The sequence below is a fragment of the Diabrotica virgifera genome, chromosome 2, assembly GCF_917563875.1.
Source record: "Diabrotica virgifera virgifera chromosome 2, PGI_DIABVI_V3a".
Lineage (NCBI taxonomy): Eukaryota > Metazoa > Arthropoda > Insecta > Coleoptera > Chrysomelidae > Diabrotica > Diabrotica virgifera.
Window position 1 is genome coordinate 169,736,643 of NC_065444.1, and position 19,001 is coordinate 169,755,643.

General features: G+C 35.2%; 1 protein-coding gene across 1 annotated transcript in view; it reads left to right on the forward strand.

Moving 5' to 3' along the window:
• The first annotated feature begins 6,672 nt into the window (after positions 1–6,672).
• LOC114333556 (uncharacterized) overlaps positions 6,673–19,001 on the forward strand; it is a 52,164-nt gene continuing 39,835 nt past the window's right edge. The window contains exon 1 of the mRNA XM_028283444.2: positions 6,673–6,979. Within this exon, the coding sequence (XP_028139245.1) occupies positions 6,849–6,979 (131 nt within the window). The 5' untranslated portion in view covers positions 6,673–6,848. The remainder of the gene's footprint in view (positions 6,980–19,001) is intronic.

Consider the following 19,001-nt stretch of genomic DNA (forward strand, 5'->3'; position numbering starts at 1 on the left):
TTATAAGTAGGGCTTTGAACGCACAAGCTGAATTAAAAGTTCTCCATTTCATTTAATTTAGCAATTTAATTTATTACCAAAACGCGGGATAAACATAGATTTGGGTAATTGGGTAAACAAAAACATACCATAAGTAAACTGACAGAATCCACCTGTCTGAATTGTCAAACTCAATTGATCACCAACATTAAAATACAAAAGATACTACAGTTGTCCCTAAAAATCACGTAATTCGAACACAAAGTTGAAACAATCTCAACTTTATGTAATCCTTACGTTTACACGTAAGACAACCATAACCATAAATTTTACGTTTACCCATTGTGAATACATACATTTGATTTCTACATGTTCAACTTTATGAATTACGGATACATTATGCGTAAATTACGTTTTACGTCCATTGTGAACAAGCGGTTACAGACAATGATGCAAATTCAGTGGCGGATCCAGAAATGTTGTTTGGGGAGGGTCATGGGTCTTGAGGATGATTTAATTACCTTTCTCTGAGGTAAGGTCACTTAGTCTTACCAACCCTAGTATACGTAGGTTTACAATTATGGGGGGGGGTCATGACCCCGTGACACCCCCCCTGGATCCGCCAGTGTGCAAATTGGCCATTGACGTTAAAGACCGGGCATTGTCGTGAATGTCCATTTTCCCTGGTTATTAGTGACAATGACCGGCCATTAACAACAATAACATTAGCTATTGGACAATGTTGTAAAAAAATCCTAAAATTAGAGTTTTTATTCATAACCGTTCAATAACGACAGTTAGGCCAATCAAGTTAGGTTTTTACTAGACATAACGGAAAAGACGAGGTTTGACAGTTGAAATGTGTAGTATGAGATATTACAAAAAGACTACCATCTTTGGATTCATCAATTTTTTAGTGGAACATTTTTTAAATAAACAATCAAAACGTCAAACTTAGTTTTTTACTCATAACTTAAAAACTTGTTTATTTAGAAATTTGACGTCCACAGGTAACTTTCTCAGAAAAAAAAGATACATCGAATGAGATACGTTAAATAAAAATCGGTTAATAAACAAAAAAGTTATTTTAAAACGGATGACAAAATCATTGTTTTTGAATATAGTTAATAACAATTTTATTGTTTGTTAAAATACGTTTTAATATACCCAAAATTTAGGGCACTATTGTGTTTGAATGGTTTGCAAAAAATGGTCCAGATCTGTTAAATAGTTTTCGTAAAATTGAATTTGTTTATAAAATTTTTTGAAAAACGAGTTAAATCCTGAGGCTGGTCCAGTTAATACGGCTGAATGTATCTCAATAATCCGGGGCTCATTTCCTTCGTTAAGATGTATACTAACAGCTTATAAAAAAAAAAGTAAAAAAAATTACATATACGTACACAAAATTATTTGTTAATAAATAGCAGTTTTTAAGTTTATAAACAATTACAATAATTTCGTAGAAATTAGATCAAATTAAATGGCAATAAAAAATACGGAAAGCTGGTTAAAATACACAACTTTCAAAAAAAATTTTAGGTCCTACGACCTTTGGGGTCTGAGATAGCCCCTTTTTTTGAAAAAATCACTGTTACGTTAATTAACAACACTAAGAGCTGAAATTAACCAGTCTTTTATAAGAAAAGTCAAAGTTTTTAACAAAGTTTTTAGTAAGAAAAAATGTTAAAATTGTTTAAATAGGAGTGTTATAAACACAGAGTATTTTGCGTTCCGACTAAAGTAAAAAATAGCGGGCCTAGCCGACTGACTGAATAGTGGGCGCGGTTGGCGACCGGCATGCGGCAGCAACTATTCAAATTACGTTATCCCGACCACAAAAATCCACTTTAAGGTGAATAACAAATTTTCGTCATTCCTTATGTTTTCGAGGTCTCTGAATCCGAATATGGAGTTAATTTTTTTCTAGAATTAGTGGAACATGTTCAAAAATCAAATTTTATGCAAAAATGCGAAAAATCAATTTTGATGATTTTTCAATTTTAACTCACTGTATTTTGGTCGCTGTAAATATATCCTTTTGAAAATTATACTGTGTTACCTTTGAAGCATTTAGATAACAATGAAATTTGTCCAAAATGACTCAACACGTTAAAAGAGAAGTTGTTAATTTTTAAACATTTTGTCGTCAGATTTCGTTAGTTTCATGTTTACTTAAAAAAGTTGAGTGACAAACTTTTTAGTTTATAATTTTAATTAACACAGAAATAAAATAAAATTTATGAAGAAGTTTTCCAAAAAAATTTAATTTAAAATATGCAATAGGAAAAATGTTATGTGACTTTATAGACGAGCGGCACACCCCAAAAAAACTTATTTCTCGAGATACTGATACTAATTTTGGTCATACTTTATATTTTTGATGGTGCTCAAAACTAAAATTAGGGTTGTTTTGAATTTTACGTGGGGGAACATTATCAAAATCGCAACTGTAGCCTAAAAATAAAAAAAAATCACGTTTTTTTGAGTTTAATTTGCTACATCTCTGTTCCATTGTAATATTTTTTTCTGATATTTTTATAGTATATATTTCTCACCTTTCTGAAGACAATGGGACCTGCTTCAATATTTCTGTCTTGCCATAAAGAAAGTTATAAATTGTTTGAAGTAAAAGGTTCAGATTCTTGAATTGCAAAGTTTAATCGCAAAAGTTGAGTAACAAAATTTGAAATTTAGCTGTTTAATTAATTTTAAGTTAAAATCTAGAGTACAGAGAACAAAATGTTTTATAGAAAAAAAGTGGTGTAACTTTTAAGTTTAAGAAAAACGTGATTTCATCTTTTTTTATTTTTAGGGTAAAATTGCGATTTTGACAATGTTTCCCCATCTAAAATTCAAAATAAAACTCATTTTCGTTTTCAGCACCATAAAAAGTATAAAGTAAGACCAAAATTAGCCATTCACCACACCGTGGTTGATATCTCGAGAAATGAGCGTTTTTTTTTCTTTGGGGGAGTACCACGTACCACTCGTCTATAAGGTCACGTAACTTTTTTTCTGTTGCATATTTTGACTTTGTGGCCTTTTTATTGTTATTTTTTAAATTTATTTATTTAAAATATAATTTTACTAAATAAATGTGCAACATAATAATATGCATAAAATTCAAGTTTCTACCAAAATATATAAATATAATATTAAGCTTCAAATCCGGTATACTGTCAATGTTAAAAATGGGCTGCAACGGTCTAGCGCTAGCGAATGCTAGTCCGCGAATTTATTCTCATTCGGCTGCGCCCGTCATTTTTTTTTACTTTAGTCGGAACGCAAAATACTCTTTCTTTATAACAATACTGTTTCAGCAATTTTTAACATTTTCTCTTGCAAAAAACTTTGTTAAAAACTTTGACTTTTCTTATAAAAGATTGGTTAATTTCAGATCTTAGTGTTGTTAATTAACGTAACAGTGATTTTTTCAAAAAAAGGGGCTATCTCAGACCCCATGGGTCATAGGACCTAAACATTTTTTTTAGAAGTTGTGTATTTTAACCAGCTTTCAGTATTTTTTATTGTTATTTAATTTGATCTAATTTCTACGAAATTATTGTAATTGTTTATAAGCTTAAAAACTGCTATTTATTAACAAATAATTTTGTGTACGTACGTGTAATTTTTTTTACTTTTTTTTTCATAGGGTATTAGTATACATCTTAACGAAGGAAATGAGTCCCTGATTATTGAGATACATTCAGCCATATTAGCTGGACAAGCCTCAGAACTTAGCTCGTTTTTCAAAAAAATTTATAAACAAATTAAATTTTGCAAAAACTATTTAACAGATCTGGACCATTTTTTGCACACCATTCAAACACCATAATGCCCTCAATTTTAGGTATATTTAAACATATTTTAATAAACAATAAAATTGTTATTAACAATATTCAAAAACAGTGATTTTGTCGTCCGTTTTGCAATAACTTTTTTGTTTATTAACCGATTTCAATTTGGTGTATCTCATTCGATGTATCTTTTTTTTCTGAAAAAGTTACCTGTGGACGTCAAATTTCTAAATAAACAAGTTTTTAAGTTATGAGCAAAAAACGATGTTTGACGTTTTGATTGTTTATTTAAAAAATGTTCCACTAAAAAATTGATGAATCCCAAGATGGTAGCCTTTTTGTAATATCTCATACTACACATTTCAACTGTCAAACCTCGTCTTTTCAGTTATGTCGAAAAACGGCTTATTTTTTACTAACTTGATTGGTCTAAGTGGCCAAAAGCAAATGGCCAATGTTGATAAATAAATAAAATTAGGTATGATGTCCTATTTTCTTTTTTTATATAAGATAGCTATTGAAGGCTAATCATTTTTATTTTGACAAGATGAACAAGTGAGCCATTTTTTAACACTTTTACATTTTACTACGAGTAATTTCAGCACGAGAACAGAAATGAAGCAAATAATAAACATAACCTATCTTCTAGTCTAAATTTCAACACTGACCAATTAACAACGGGCATTGTTGACATTGACCGGACGATGATGGAAATGTTTTCAAGAATTTAAAATTATCCTCAATGTCCAGTTTCTATGAACAATAACGTTAATATCCGGCCATTGTCGACAATGACCAATTCAACAGGCCATTGTCGATATTGACCGGTTATTAACGTTATTGGCCGGATTTACGTTATTGCCAGTAACATATATATTGGCAGCAGCCTTTATGACCATCCTAAGACTCAAACTAAACAATACTTGGAGGCTGAATTATGTATCAAATAACCACACAAGTAGGTACTACTGAGACTATACTTACTTGAGAAACCCATGTTTATGGTAAACTTGGGTTTACCATATACATACATACATAATCTAAACCTTTCTACCTAACGGTGTAAGGTGTGTAAAAATACATTTCATACATCTACATCATATACAAATCGCCTTCACTCTTGCTTATTCTTGGCCCTTCGTTTCGCTTCAGTCCACGTTGTATTTTTCGTCCTCAGCATTTCTACCACTTCATCGTTCCAGGTTTTCTTTGGTCTCCCTCTTCCTCTCTTGTTTTGTACTTTTGCCTCCCATATGCGTTTTACCTGCCTACCATCGTTCATTCTACACAAATGTCCAAACCATTTAAGCTTGTTCTTATCTAGTATTTGTGTTATTGGTTCGACTTGTAGTTCTTCTCTCACAATGCTCTTTCATATTCTATCACGTCCTGTAATTCCTTTTACTTTTCTTAGGTACTTCATGTCCATGGAGTTTATTCTGCTTTTCGATGATTGTGTTAGCACCCAGCTCTCACTACCATAGGTAAGGATTGGCCTGAAGATTGTTTTATATACCATCATCTTTGTCCTGCTGCTTACTTCTCTCTTTCCAATGAATGTTCTGTTTAAGCAATGGTACATTCTGGACGCCATGGTTATCCTTTCGTTGACTTCTTCTTCTGATCTTCCTCCATTCTCTATTTTCACACCCAAGTATTTATATGTTGTTACTTGTTCTAGTTTTTTGTTATTTATCTCTATATTTACTTGTTTATCCTCATTGACCATGACCATTATCTTTGTTTTCTCCATGTTTATTTTCATATTTCTCTCTTCCAGCTCCTCTTTCCACATTATTAGGTTCCTTTGAGGTCATCTTCGCTGTGTGCTAGTAACATCAGGTCGTCTGCAAATGGGTTTACCATATACCACAATTAAATAAACCAGAATACTGAGAATATTAACACAATTATACCATCTACAGATAAAAAGTCCAACATATTAATGGAGATTTAACATGGTTCACTGATGGATCTAAAACTTCCCATGGTACTAGAACAGAAGTTTTTGGGAAAACATAAAATTTTATAATAAATATTATAAGCCTAGGTTAATATAAAACTGTGTTCCAGTCTAACGTTTTTGCCTTGGTGATCGTGATCTGCATTGACGAAATCATAGATAGAGAACCAAAGCAAAGGTAATCAACATTATTTACAACTGGCAGTAAATAACCCACTCACCAAAACAAAACTGGTATGGAACTGAAAAGATATCCTCAACAACCTGGCAAAAGACAGTAAAGCATCTTTAATATGGGTACCGCGTCATGAAGGGGTGCATGGGAATGAATGAACAGATCTGTTGGCAAACAAGGTCCTAGACTAGAGAAACCATTGTAGGTCCAGAACCGTTCTGTGGCATTATTAAAGATGCTACGAAAAACGAGGTTCAGAAGTGGCTGATCTTCGTTGAATAGGAACTATCAAATGAAATGGAGAGGCACTCAAGAGCAAATGTAAACTAAAAAAATAATCAAGAATATTGATAAAAAGGTCTCGAACAATTTATTCAAGATAAATTGAAAAATAGTAAAATGTGAAGGCCCTTATGATCCGCCAGGTGCGATTCAGAAGCGTACATAATGTTAGACTTAAAGGAGAAGAGGTAGATAAGAACCAAATAATTATTTTGAGGTAAAATAACATATTCATGGATTGCTCCGAATTTGTACCTTAACAGTATGATAATTTGTTATTACGATATCAATACAATTCAAATTCAGTAGGTTATTTTATTGATTCGGTCTATTAGATCTTTTATCAATACTTATATTAATTATGTACATACTTATGTTGCACTTATACGCTTATAAACCAGACCTCTTAGGGAGCATTGGATGACGAAGTAAGTTTAAATAATACCTATAGAAAAATTGTGATAATCAAAAAAGTGATAATCGAACAAACATGTTTTTATCTTTTGCATCAATCAGTTTTAATCTTAACTTAAAAAACTATTTTTTAATCAAATCAGTAGATAAAGAAATTAGTTTTAAAACTAATAGCAAACGTATCAACAGTTAATGTATCTATAAGATTTGTTAGTTTCATTCGCTTGATCAAATTATGAAGAGCTTTGTAATATTTTTATTCTTTGTTGCCATTTCGGCAGCTCAAGTACAAAAAGAAACAAAAAATACTGAAATTTATGAGAGATTTGTAAAAATAGCAGTAGAAAAATTAATCAAAAGTTTGGAGTAAGTATATGTTATATTTATGTATATGGTAATAATCAATTATTATAGTCTAAGATACTGCACCGATCTATTTAATAGATAAAAATTATTAGATATGTAATTTAGTATGTTAATAATTATAAAAACCAAGGGGTGTCTGATATAATTTTTTCTGACTATAATTGATTAACAATAATTAAAAAATGATTTTTTTATAAATAAAAAAAATTGGCCAAGCAGATATTATTTTAGATTTTTTGGATCATTCAAAGCAAAAAAGGTCTAATAACGTTTCTCTTAAGTTGATCGTTTTCGATTTATAAACAATTTAAAACTAAAAAAAAGATTACGATTTCAAGGCTCAAAAACATAAGTAAAAAATATCATTTTTGAAATTGGAAAGTACCTAAATTCAAGTTCAAACACTCTATCAGTTCTTGATAAGTATTTTAGGCTTATTTCATTTAAAGATATTGTTTCTTAGTTGTTAATAACCCTGTCTTTCCATAAGAAACCTTCCTTGTTAACCCGCCGTTACACGCGTCTTCTATTGTGACGTGGTTGCACGCGTATGAGCGTCGCCCTCACCTACATAAATTCGACTTATTTCGAGGAAGAATGAATGTCAACATGTATAAATATAAAATGGGTTGTACTCACATATTATAGAAAGTCTCGTAAACCAATTTTTTTATTAATTTAACAAAACAAAAGTAAAAATAATAAAATAATAAAAAATATTTCTTTGTAGCATTTATGTAATTAACTATTAATATTTTGTATTTTGATAACGACGTCCGAGGTGGAATTCGAAACGTCAATAAAATCAATTTTTCAAGTTAAATTGTGGCTTACTTCCCAATTAGAATAGGTAAATTTCAAAATGGGTTCTTAACCAGTGGCGCACCTAGAATTTTCCTCTGGGGGGGGGGGGGTTTGCTTGGGCACCGAAAGTTTTTTGTATTATTTTTGAAAGATAAGTTACATTTTCCTACTTTTTTTTATATATATTTCTATATGCTCTGGGTGGGATTTTAACCCCCAAACCCCTCCTCGGTGTGCCACTGTTCCTAACCTAATCCAAACAATAATATTTTAATTAAATCTACCTAAATATTAAATAAAAACCTAAAAGTTTCTTTGAGATAACAGAAACGTGATTTCACCGTGATTGCACGCGCAGTGAGGAATTCCCTCACTTGAAGGGGGATGTCTCTTCTTTTAACTATCACACAGCACACTGACCGCCTGAAATATTCTATAACTTTTTCATACCCTCTCATGAAACATGCTAAAGGCATTCCTGGGTGCTTAAGGTTATCGTATTAGTTTACACAATTTCATTGGTTATAAACAAATATGGTGAGGGATTCCCTCATAGCGCGTGTAATGGCGGGTTAACAATTAAAAAAATATATTTTAGAACAAAACATGGCAAAAATTCCTATCGGGACCTGATAGAAGAAGATCCGAACTTGAATTTAGATAGGTACGTGATGGTTACAAATTTGAGCCTTGAAGCTCGTCATTTTTGTTTTTTTTTTTAGTTTTAAATTGTTTCTAACTCAAAAACCTTAAGAGAACAATTACAAAAGACCTTTTTTGTTTAGAATGATCAAAAAATCTAAAATAACATCTGGCCGGGGCGAATTTTTTTAATTTATAAAAAAATAAAGTCTTTTTAATTTTCTTCTGACGCTATTTACTTGTGGCATTTTTATAATCAATTACTTTTAATGAGAAATAAGCCACAATTTTACCAAAAAAAATATTTCATTAACGTTTTGACGCCCAAGTCGGGTGTCGTTGTCAAAATACAAAATAATACTAAATTAAACAAAAATGTTGTTGCTTAGTAAAAAATTCTTCTAATAATTTATTTAATCTGACTCATTTATATCGGCAATTCAGACATGTATTATATATTTTAAAGTAGAAGACTTTAAAATGATATCGCCAATATTGATGAGTTGCGTTCCTGGGACGACTTTACTAAAAGATGGTTCATTTGATTACAAGAAATCAACCCAACTCAAGAATATCCGCCACAAAAAATCACAGCATGTGATCTGTCTTTAAAAAGACAACCAAATGCAACGGTGGCAGTAAAATTCTCGCGTTAGAGACTCCATAGTAAATCACGAGGGAAAACCAGGAAAAAAACCTCGTGATACTATCCCGACATCGTAAGTATTTGTGCTTACATTTAGTTTACTCTCAAATCTAATACCAAATTCCGACTTTAATATATGTATATGCTATTTTAAATTATAAATAATATTAATAATACATAGATATTATATACATAATACTAAAATATAAAATATGTACTAACTCGATATTACTGACTTACTGATCCTGGTATTTTCTTTCTATTGACTTCCTCTTTTAGTATGGGTAACCACATCCTACTGCATTCTACTGAGGAATTTGCGACACAGTTGGTTTCATTTAGCATAATTAGAGCCGCTTCTTTGATTTTTCTCTTTTTACTATCTGTTTCTTTCAGGACTATACTTGAATCTCTCCACTGAACTCTATGTGCATTATCCCATGCATGTTGACATATTTAAGATCTATCAAATTCTCTAATTTTAATATAAGAGTGATGTTCACTTATTCTAACGTTTAATGGTCTTGATGTTTCACCTAAATAAAATTGTTCGCATTCACAAGGTATTTTATAAATACAATTCTTTGTTCTTTCTTGTTCATTGTTAGGTTTAGTTTTAGATAGAATAGATCTCAATGTGTTTGTTGTTTTGAATGTTGTTGAAATGTTGAATTTATTTCCTATTGTTCTAAGTTTCTCAGGTAGTCCTTTTATATATGGTATTGATATTTTCCTCGTATTATTTTTTGTGGTTGTTATAGGATCCCGTTCTACGTTGTTCTGTTCTATTCGATCCAAACTTGACAATTCCTTATTTTATAAACGATAAAGGATAATCATTTTTTAATAAAACAGATGTTAACAATTGTTTTTCTTCTAACAATGAATTTTCGTTAGAACAAGTAATTTTGGCTCTATCATATAAAGATTTAATGATTTCCTTCTTAACGTTGATGTTGTGATTTGATTTGTAATTGAGATATCTGTTGGTGTGTGTTGGTTTTCTATAAACTTGAGTCTCATATCCAGTATCCTTCTTTGATACTAAACATCGAGGAAAGGTAGGGTGTTATTATATTCCTTTTCCATTGTGAATTTTATTGTCTCTTCTTGATCGTTTATAATATTTAGGAATGTATCCAACAATTCTGATCTATGAGGCCATATTGAAAACACATCATCTACATATCTCCACCATACTGTGGGTTTTAAATTTTGTTTAGAAATGATATTAGTTTCGAAATCCTCCATAAATATATTAGCCAATAATGGAGATAAAGAAGAGCCCATTGCTAGACCAAAATTTTGTTTATATAATTCATTATTTAGTTAAAAATAGGTATTATTAGTACATAATGTCAATAACTCCATTATTGCTGATACATTTAGTTTTGTCTTAGTTGTCAATGTATTATCATTTTCTAATTTCGTTTCTAATCCCGACATCCCGATGTCGGAATAGTATCACGAGGTTTTTTTTCCTGGTTTTCCCTCGTGATTTACTATGGAGTCTCTAATGCGAGAATTTTACTGCCACCGTTGCATTTGGTTGTCTTTTTAAAGACAGATCACATGCTGTGATTTTTTGTGGCGGATATTCTTGAGTTGGGTTGATTTCTTGTAATCAAATGAACCATCTTTTAGTAAAGTCGTCCCAGGAACGCAACTCATCAATATTGGCGATATCATTTTAAAGTCTTCTACTTTAAAATATATAATACATGTCTGAATTGCCGATATAAATGAGTCAGATTAAATAAATTATTAGAAGAATTTTTTACTAAGCAACAACATTTTTGTTTAATTTAGTATTATTTTGTATTTTGACAACGACACCCGACTTGGGCGTCAAAACATTAATAAAATAATTTTTTGGTAAAATTGTGGCGTAATTCCCATTAAAAGTAATTCATTTTTTGTTAATTATTGTTTATTGATAATTAATTGTTTATTAATTATAATATGAACAAAATTATATCGGGCACCCCTTGTTTTTTATAATTTTTAACATGCCTTCTAAATTATATATCAAATAATTTTTATTCATTAAACAGATCGGTGCATTACTATTACAAAAAGAACATATTATCTGAAGTTGATTTTCCTCTAGCATTTAAGTTTCAATTATTATTATTACTTTTTGGGAACGGCATTAATTCACCGCAAAGTTCTCCAATTTGTTATCCTGATTGTTTCTAGGTCTTCCTTACATGGTTCTAGCCACTTTTTCCGAGGTAAGCCTTTCTAGCCTCTTTTCTTCTTTCTTTCTCCTCCCAGTAGCGAGTCCTTTGCCACCTTCATCGTCAAGACCTAACCACGATTTCATCGTCTTTTACTTCCCCGAATATCTTCCTTAGAATACTTCGCTCTCAGATGTTCAGCATATTTTCTTGGTTTTTGTTCATAACCCTGGAAATGTTTTTTTCTCAGTATATAGTTTGTATATAGTCCAGAAAGCCACTGCGCATCCGCTAGGAAAAATATTCTAATTCGAATTTTTTGCACAATCTTACTCAAAAAGGACTCCTTTTAACAAATTTGCATGTTGCCAGGACCAAAAGGTGGTCAAAAATTTTTTAAACGTTTTTTTTTTGTTTTTTTTCGTAAAATTAATTTTTTTGCATGAAAAAAAGTTTTTTTAGGTTTTTTGGATCGTTCCAAATAGAAAAGGTCTTTAGTAACTTTTCTCTAAAAATGATAGTTTTCGACATATAAGCGATTAAAAATTGAAAAATTGCGAAATCGGCAATTTTTAACCCTCAAAAACTATGTGAAAAACTGAAAATTTGAATGTTACCAAGGTAGGTAGATATTCTTTAAACATCGATTGATGAAATCCCTAAGAGTTTTTTGCAATACAATATTCAAAACTCCTTTGCTTTTTAATTGATAATCAAGCGTGCGCGACCCTATTTTCCACCGACAATATGGTGCAAATGAAAGTAATAAATTCGTTATTTCGTAAACCGGCGACTTTAAGGTAAAATCCCGAAACAGGTCGATTTTTATTTTTAAGTTATGATATTGTGGCATATATGGAATACTAGTGACGTCATCCATCTGGACGTGATGACGTAATCGATGATTTTTTTAAATGAGAATAGGGGTCGTGTGCTAGTTCATTTAAAAGGTTCTTCAATTCTCTATTCAGTAATATAAACATTTACATTATTATTTGTACAGGGTGTCCAAAAAATTTTTATTAAATTAAATTATTTGAAAAAAAAGCAGTAGAAGGACACCCTGTATAAATAATTATATAAATGTTTACATTACTGAATAGAGAATTGAAAAACCTTTCAAATGAGCTACAACACGACCCCTATTTTCATTTAAAAAAAATCATCGTTTACGTCATCACGCCCAGACGGATGACGTCACTAGTATACCGTATATGCCGCAATATCAAAACTTAAAAACAAATATCGACCTGTTTCGGGATTTTTCCTTAAAGTCGCCGTTTTACGAAATAAAACGAATTTATTCCTTTCATTTGCACCATACTGTCGGTGGAAAATTTTGTCGCGCACGCTTGATTAGCAATGAAAAAAAAAAAAGAAGTTTTGAATATTGTTTTGCAAAAAACTCTTCGGGATTTCATCAATCGATGTTTAAAGAATATCTATCTACCTTGGCAACATTCAAATTTTCAGTTTTTCACATAGTTTTTGAAGGTTAAAAATGGCCGATTTCGCAATTTTTCAATTTTTAATCGCTTATATGTCAAAAACTATCATTTTTAGAGAAAAGTCACTAAAGAACTTTTCTGTTTGTAATGATCCAAAAAACCCTAAAAAACCTTTTTCCATGCACAAAAAATAATTTTAGGAAAAAAACAAAAAAAAAAAACGTTTAAAAAATTTTTGACCACCTTTTGTTCCTGGCATCATGCAAATTTGTTAAAAGGAGTCCTTTTTGAGTAAGATTGTACAAAAAATCCGAATTAGAATATTTTTCCTAGCGGATGCGCAGTGGCTTTCTGGACTAATAGGGCTCAGACAGTCCTCCTTCCTCTAGAAATTCGCTTTTCGATTTCTCGGCTTTCTTTCTCTTTACTTGTTAGAGCTACCTACTTCTAGATACCCAAACTTCGTCACTTTTTGAAGCAATGCTCTTTACCCCCGTTGTTTGTGGTAATCTTTAATCCTTTTGTGTGTCTTCATGTGTGGTCTGCCCAATTTCCATATACTTGGTTTTTGTCTCATTAATACTCAGCCCATTCTGCTTAGCCTTCTCTTCAAAGAGTTTGAAAATTCTCAGCTGTTCCGTTTCAGTTCATGCCATTAGTCCTACATCGCCTAAAAAGGCCAGAACTTGCTTTTGATGTCACACATCATATCTTAGTTTGTATTCCACTCTCTCTCAATATTGCCTCCAACAAGAAATTAAAGAGTACTGTGGACAGCGAATCTCCCTAATTGAATCCCTTTTAACTTCAAATCTTTCTGTTAGGCTTCCTTCTATCCTTATCCTATTGTCGGTCTTCACTAAGATCATTTTTACTAGTCTGATCATCTTTTTCAGAATTCCAAGTACTCTTACAATCTTGTACAGACGTCTTCTTATCACAGAATCATAAAGGGCCTAGCCGGGTAAGATGGTGAAAAGTACCCCCAACTCAATTTAAATTCCATATAGGTCACTTTTTAGCACATATAGAGCAACTCACTTTCTGAAATTTTTAGCCCCCTAGGTGGTCACGTGACCCCCCTAGAGCCTAATTAGGCTTTTTATGTTTTTATTTTTTATCTCAGCTGCGTCACGAGCTAGCCAAAAACTTTTATTAAAAAAGTTATAAGTTTTAAAAAGATCTATATGAAAATTTTTTTTTTTTAAATTCTTTGGCGGGAAATTCGAATTTTTAGAACAATTTCAAACTTTTAAACAACTCTGAAAAAAAATCTAAGACACTCGCTTTTACGAAAATAAATTATAATGTGTATTTTTGCACAATCTTTTATCCTGAATTTTTTCAGATTTTTAAAATTGGTGAAACGTACCTTTAAAAATAAAAAACCGCATTTTTTCGGTTTTTTTTTTCGTTTTTTGATATAATTTTATACATATTTTTCAAAAAAGGTAACACCGTCACTAGAATAGGTAAAAAAATGAAAAATAATTGGGGTTTGCTTAATAAAATTTTTCTGTAACGCCATCCAGTGTAGTATTTTTTTAGTAAGTAAGTTCGGTGCCGACCACCGGACTAGTAACACGCGTGCGATCGGAGCGGAGCAGCAGCGCAGAGAAGCCAACGAGAAGTGGGGATAGCTCGGCTGTGGACTTTTTAGTCCAATCTTGAATGTAAGCAAGATAGCAGTTGAGCGTTTTCACTCTCTGAGGCTAGAAGACGACGAGGAGCCAAGGGTGGAAGAAGTTGTACGATTAGCAGGAATTTTCATTCCAATCACGAATGTAAGCGTGATAGCGAAGTCGTGCACTTCTAAGCCTTAGGCGAGAAGGAGATGCAAAGGCCGATCGGCTGGATGTGGTGAAACTTAGGGAATTTGATTTTATTGGATTCTCTGAGACGCCACAGCTAGAGATCGGCTAGCGGAAAAAGAAATAGCGAGCTCGACGTGAGCCCGCTACGGGATATCTACTATGCCTCCGTAAGGGATGGGTGCAATTTAAAACATTGCACCTCGACACTGCAGGGTGTAGTTTTCTAGGATCCTACATCGTGCAGCCCCGGCCCCTAGGTCAGTAGATTGAGAAACGCAAGAGGAACCCGTACCTAGTTCTGTCTGGGTACGTGAACAACCGCGCTTGGTGCAGGGAGCCAACCCTGAAGTCGAGCTGGCGTCGGGCCAGTCGGCAGAAAAAAAGGCTTTGTTCAAAATTAGGACCGTTCGCCCTCCAACCCCAGACGATTGATCGAGCTAGGTCTCGATCACGACCCCGTTCCATGACGCAATCCCCGCCAATCTATGAGGGCTCACGCAAAGTGGGCCCAAACCTGTTTCAGGGACTAAGCTCCGACACAGACGACTACTCATCCGTGGATGAAAATGGTTTCAAAAAACCTAGGAGCGAGAGGAAAAAGGAGAAATCCAAAAAGAAGAAAGAGGAGAAAAATAAAAGCGATGTAGAAGAGAAGAAAGATAGGGACAACCCAGAAGCAGAGCCCATGGACGACGAGGCAGAGCAGACAAGCAGAGGCACTACCAAACGAGCCAAAGAGAGTGACAGCGAAGCAAACGAAGACATGAAAGAGAAGTTACTAAAGACGAATGAACAAGAAGAGATGAGAAAGATGCTAGAGGCGCTGACGGCAGAGAAAGACCAACAAAAGGCCGAAAACGAGAGATTGAGGATCGAAATCTCCCAACAAAAAGATGAGATGAAGAAATTGCGAGCCCAAATGGCAGACCTGCTAGATGAACTACAAGCAACGAGAAAACTCGTCGAGAATTCCCAACAGATGCTAATCTCTGAAATCAGAAAATCGCAACCACTCCCTGAAGCCAAAAAGTCACCCGCAGAGGAGAGACTAAAGAAAATTCGAGGAGAAACACCAAAAAATAAGGAAGATTTCCCAAAATTGAAGACACCAATCTCAAAAGACGAGACGACAGCATGGGAACTCCAAGCGAACAACGCCATGAGAGCTGTTTCACCCCCAGCAGAAGAATCTTTCAACCTGCCCCAAGGGACAGCCCCACCAATCCATCCATCTACGAGCACGGGTGGAGATACGCCTGCAGCACGGCGTCCCAATGTTTCAGAGTCGGACCGAATGGTGACGAATCAAGAAGAAGAAGCTGCCGCGTTGCCTGAACAACAGGTAACCCGTCAACGAAAGCCGCCTGTGATTAAATTACAGAGCGTGAGCGAGACAGGGCCCATCCTCAGTATAGCCCAGAAACAAAATGTGATCACAATAAACAAGATCTCCAGAAGCGGAAGGGAAACCCTCATCCAGGCGAAAAGCCCGGAAGATTACCGCAGATTACTTCGCATATTATCGAGGAATATGCGAAGACCCTAAAGGATAAGAGACTACAATGGATAGCCTTCCCATTCGAGGAAGAAGTAAAGCCTAAAATGGTAATAAGAGGGCTACCCACAAACACCAAAGAGGCAGACATCAAGAATGACATGGCAGAACAATACAACATTGACTGCCAAGCAGCCAAAAATATGTCAACAAGAGCCGGCCCAAGAAGACAGCTACCTATGTTCGTCATTACTCTGGATCAGGGGGGCGGCGAGGCGCATAACCAACCTGTGCCACATTAAGGTCGTGGTAGAGGATCTTCGAAAAGCGACAGGACCAACGCAGTGTTTCAACTGCCCAAAACGCGTGCCACAAGGATCCCAGGTGCGTCAAATGCGGTGAGGATCACCCCACAAAGATGTGCAAACGGGCCAGAGATGTTCAAGCTACATGTGCCAACTGTAAAGGTAGCCATCCAACCAGCTACAGAGGATGCCCTAGATGGCCTACATGGGGAAGACCCCCACCAAGGAGACCACAACAACAACCACAAGCAAGACGACCACAAGCTACCGGCGTCTTCTATGCCCAGGCCACGCAGAATAAACAACACCAAGCAGCGATCCCTGATGAAGACTACATAGTCAGAATAGTGACTAGGGTCGTCAAAGAAGTCATACTAGGCACCAGGGAGACACAGAAGTAATGCTGACAGACAGGGGATATTTGAGGATAGGCTCCTGGAATCCGGGCGGTATATCAACAAACCAAAACATCATGGATGAAATCGCCAATAGATATGAGATGGACATCGTAGCAATTCAGGAGACCAAGCTAACAAACAACTTCAACCTAAAGTTTCCTGGGTACGATGTATATAGGAACGACCTCACTAGAAGATCAGGAGGAACGGCCATCCTAGTTAAGAAGGGGATCACACACACCAGATTCACGACTCCACCACTAGTTAACATGGAGGCAACAACAGTAGAAGTGAAAATGAGACAAGGCGCAGTCAGAATAACATCAGCCTACGTAAGACCGCAACACCCATTAATGGACGATGACCTAGATGCGTTCCTAAACATCGCTGAAACATCCATCATAATAGGAGACCTGAATGCAAGATCCCCCAACTGGAACGATAGAGCTACGAACAGAAACGGAAGACTACTAAATAACTACATAGAAAATAACGAAGATACAGTGGCAATGGGCCCAGAAGAACCAACACACTTCCCAGGAAATGGACTTCCCACCCATATCGACATAGTTGTGGCCAAAAACCTAGGACTACAATCAGAACTAATCACGCTGGATGAAGGATCAACATACCACAACCCCATTCTACTAGAAATTGGAACATGGGAACAGACAAACCCACCGAAAAGAACAAAAAAGAAAATAAAGTGGACGAACTATAAAAGACTAGTGAGTGAAGGAATAAATATAGTGCCAGTTATAAATAACCCTGAAGAAATAGAAGTAAAAGTCCTAGAGCTCGAAAATATCATCCAAGAGGCAATCAGAAACAGCACAACAGAGGAAGAAGTCGAGATCCGCATGGGAAGGTTCAAAGACATACCACAAGAAACTCAAGATTTGATAAGGGAAAAAAATAGAGCGAAACAAATAGCCAGAAGAACAAGAAACCGAGTAGACAAAACCTGGGCAAATACATTAAACAGAGAGGTCAAAACGGCCCTACAACTCCACCGTAGCGAAAAATGGGACAACTTTGTACAAGAGATGGAAGAACTAGACTCAAACATGAAAAACGTTTGGAAGCTCCAGAAAATGTTGAGAAGCGACAGAAAACCCATCCCCCCATTACATGGAAGATACGGCATGGTATACACCATAGAGGAAAAAGTAGAGGCGATGAGGTCTACACTCGAAAGATAATGCGACCTAAACTTCCATCAAGACGAAGACGACGACTTCCTGGAAGAGGTCGAAGAACAAGAAGAAGGACTAGAAGACCCAGAGGACATCATTCCCCCAACATCACCGGAAGAAATCAACGTACACATCAGAAACAGTTCACCTAGAAAAGCGCCTGGTCCAGACGAAATAACAAACAGAGCCCTAAAGTATTTGCCCAGAAAAGCGTACTTCACAAACATAGTGAACGCGATACTAAGATATAAGATATTCCCGAACAGATGGAAAGTGGCCCATGTCATTATGATCCCAAAACCTGGCAAGAACCACACATTCCCGCAGAACTACAGGCCAATCAGCTTACTTCCAGCGATCAGCAAGATAGTGGAAAGAATCATTCTTAGCAGACTGCAAGCGGAAACAAATAGATTAAACATTATCCCAGAAGCTCAATTCGGATTCAGAGCAGAGCACTCCAGCGAGCTACAAGTACTCAGATTAACCGAGTACATAGCAGCTGGATTCAACGACAAGCAGTACACTGGAGCAGCGTTCCTGGACGTAAGCAAAGCGTTCGACAGAGTATGGCATAAGGGGCTTTTATACAAAATGAGGGGTTACGGGTACAGCGGAGCGATCACGAGGCTAATCTCGTCGTACTTGGGCGGCCGGAGTTTCAGAGTTCGGATAGGACAAGTCCTGTCCGAGCTCGGGAACCCGGAGGCTGGAGTACCCCAGGGAGCGGTCCTGTCACCCCTGCTGTACACGATATACACCGCTGATGTACCTAGAACACCAGGTACCCTTATGAGCCTCTACGCCGACGACACAGCGATAGCGGCCAAACATAGAAACGTAGATATAGCAGTGACCAACCTGCAAACAGCGCTACAAGAAATAGAGGAATGGAGTATAAAATGGAAGATAGCCATCAACTCGGAAAAGACACAAGCGGTTCTATACAAGAAAGGAAGACAACAACCAGAGGAACAGCTGACGGTACAGAACACCCCCATCGAGTGGAAAAACGAAGCTAAATACCTAGGAGTCATCATGAACAAAGGATTAACCTTCCAAAAACATGTAGAAGCCACAGTCCAGAAGACCAA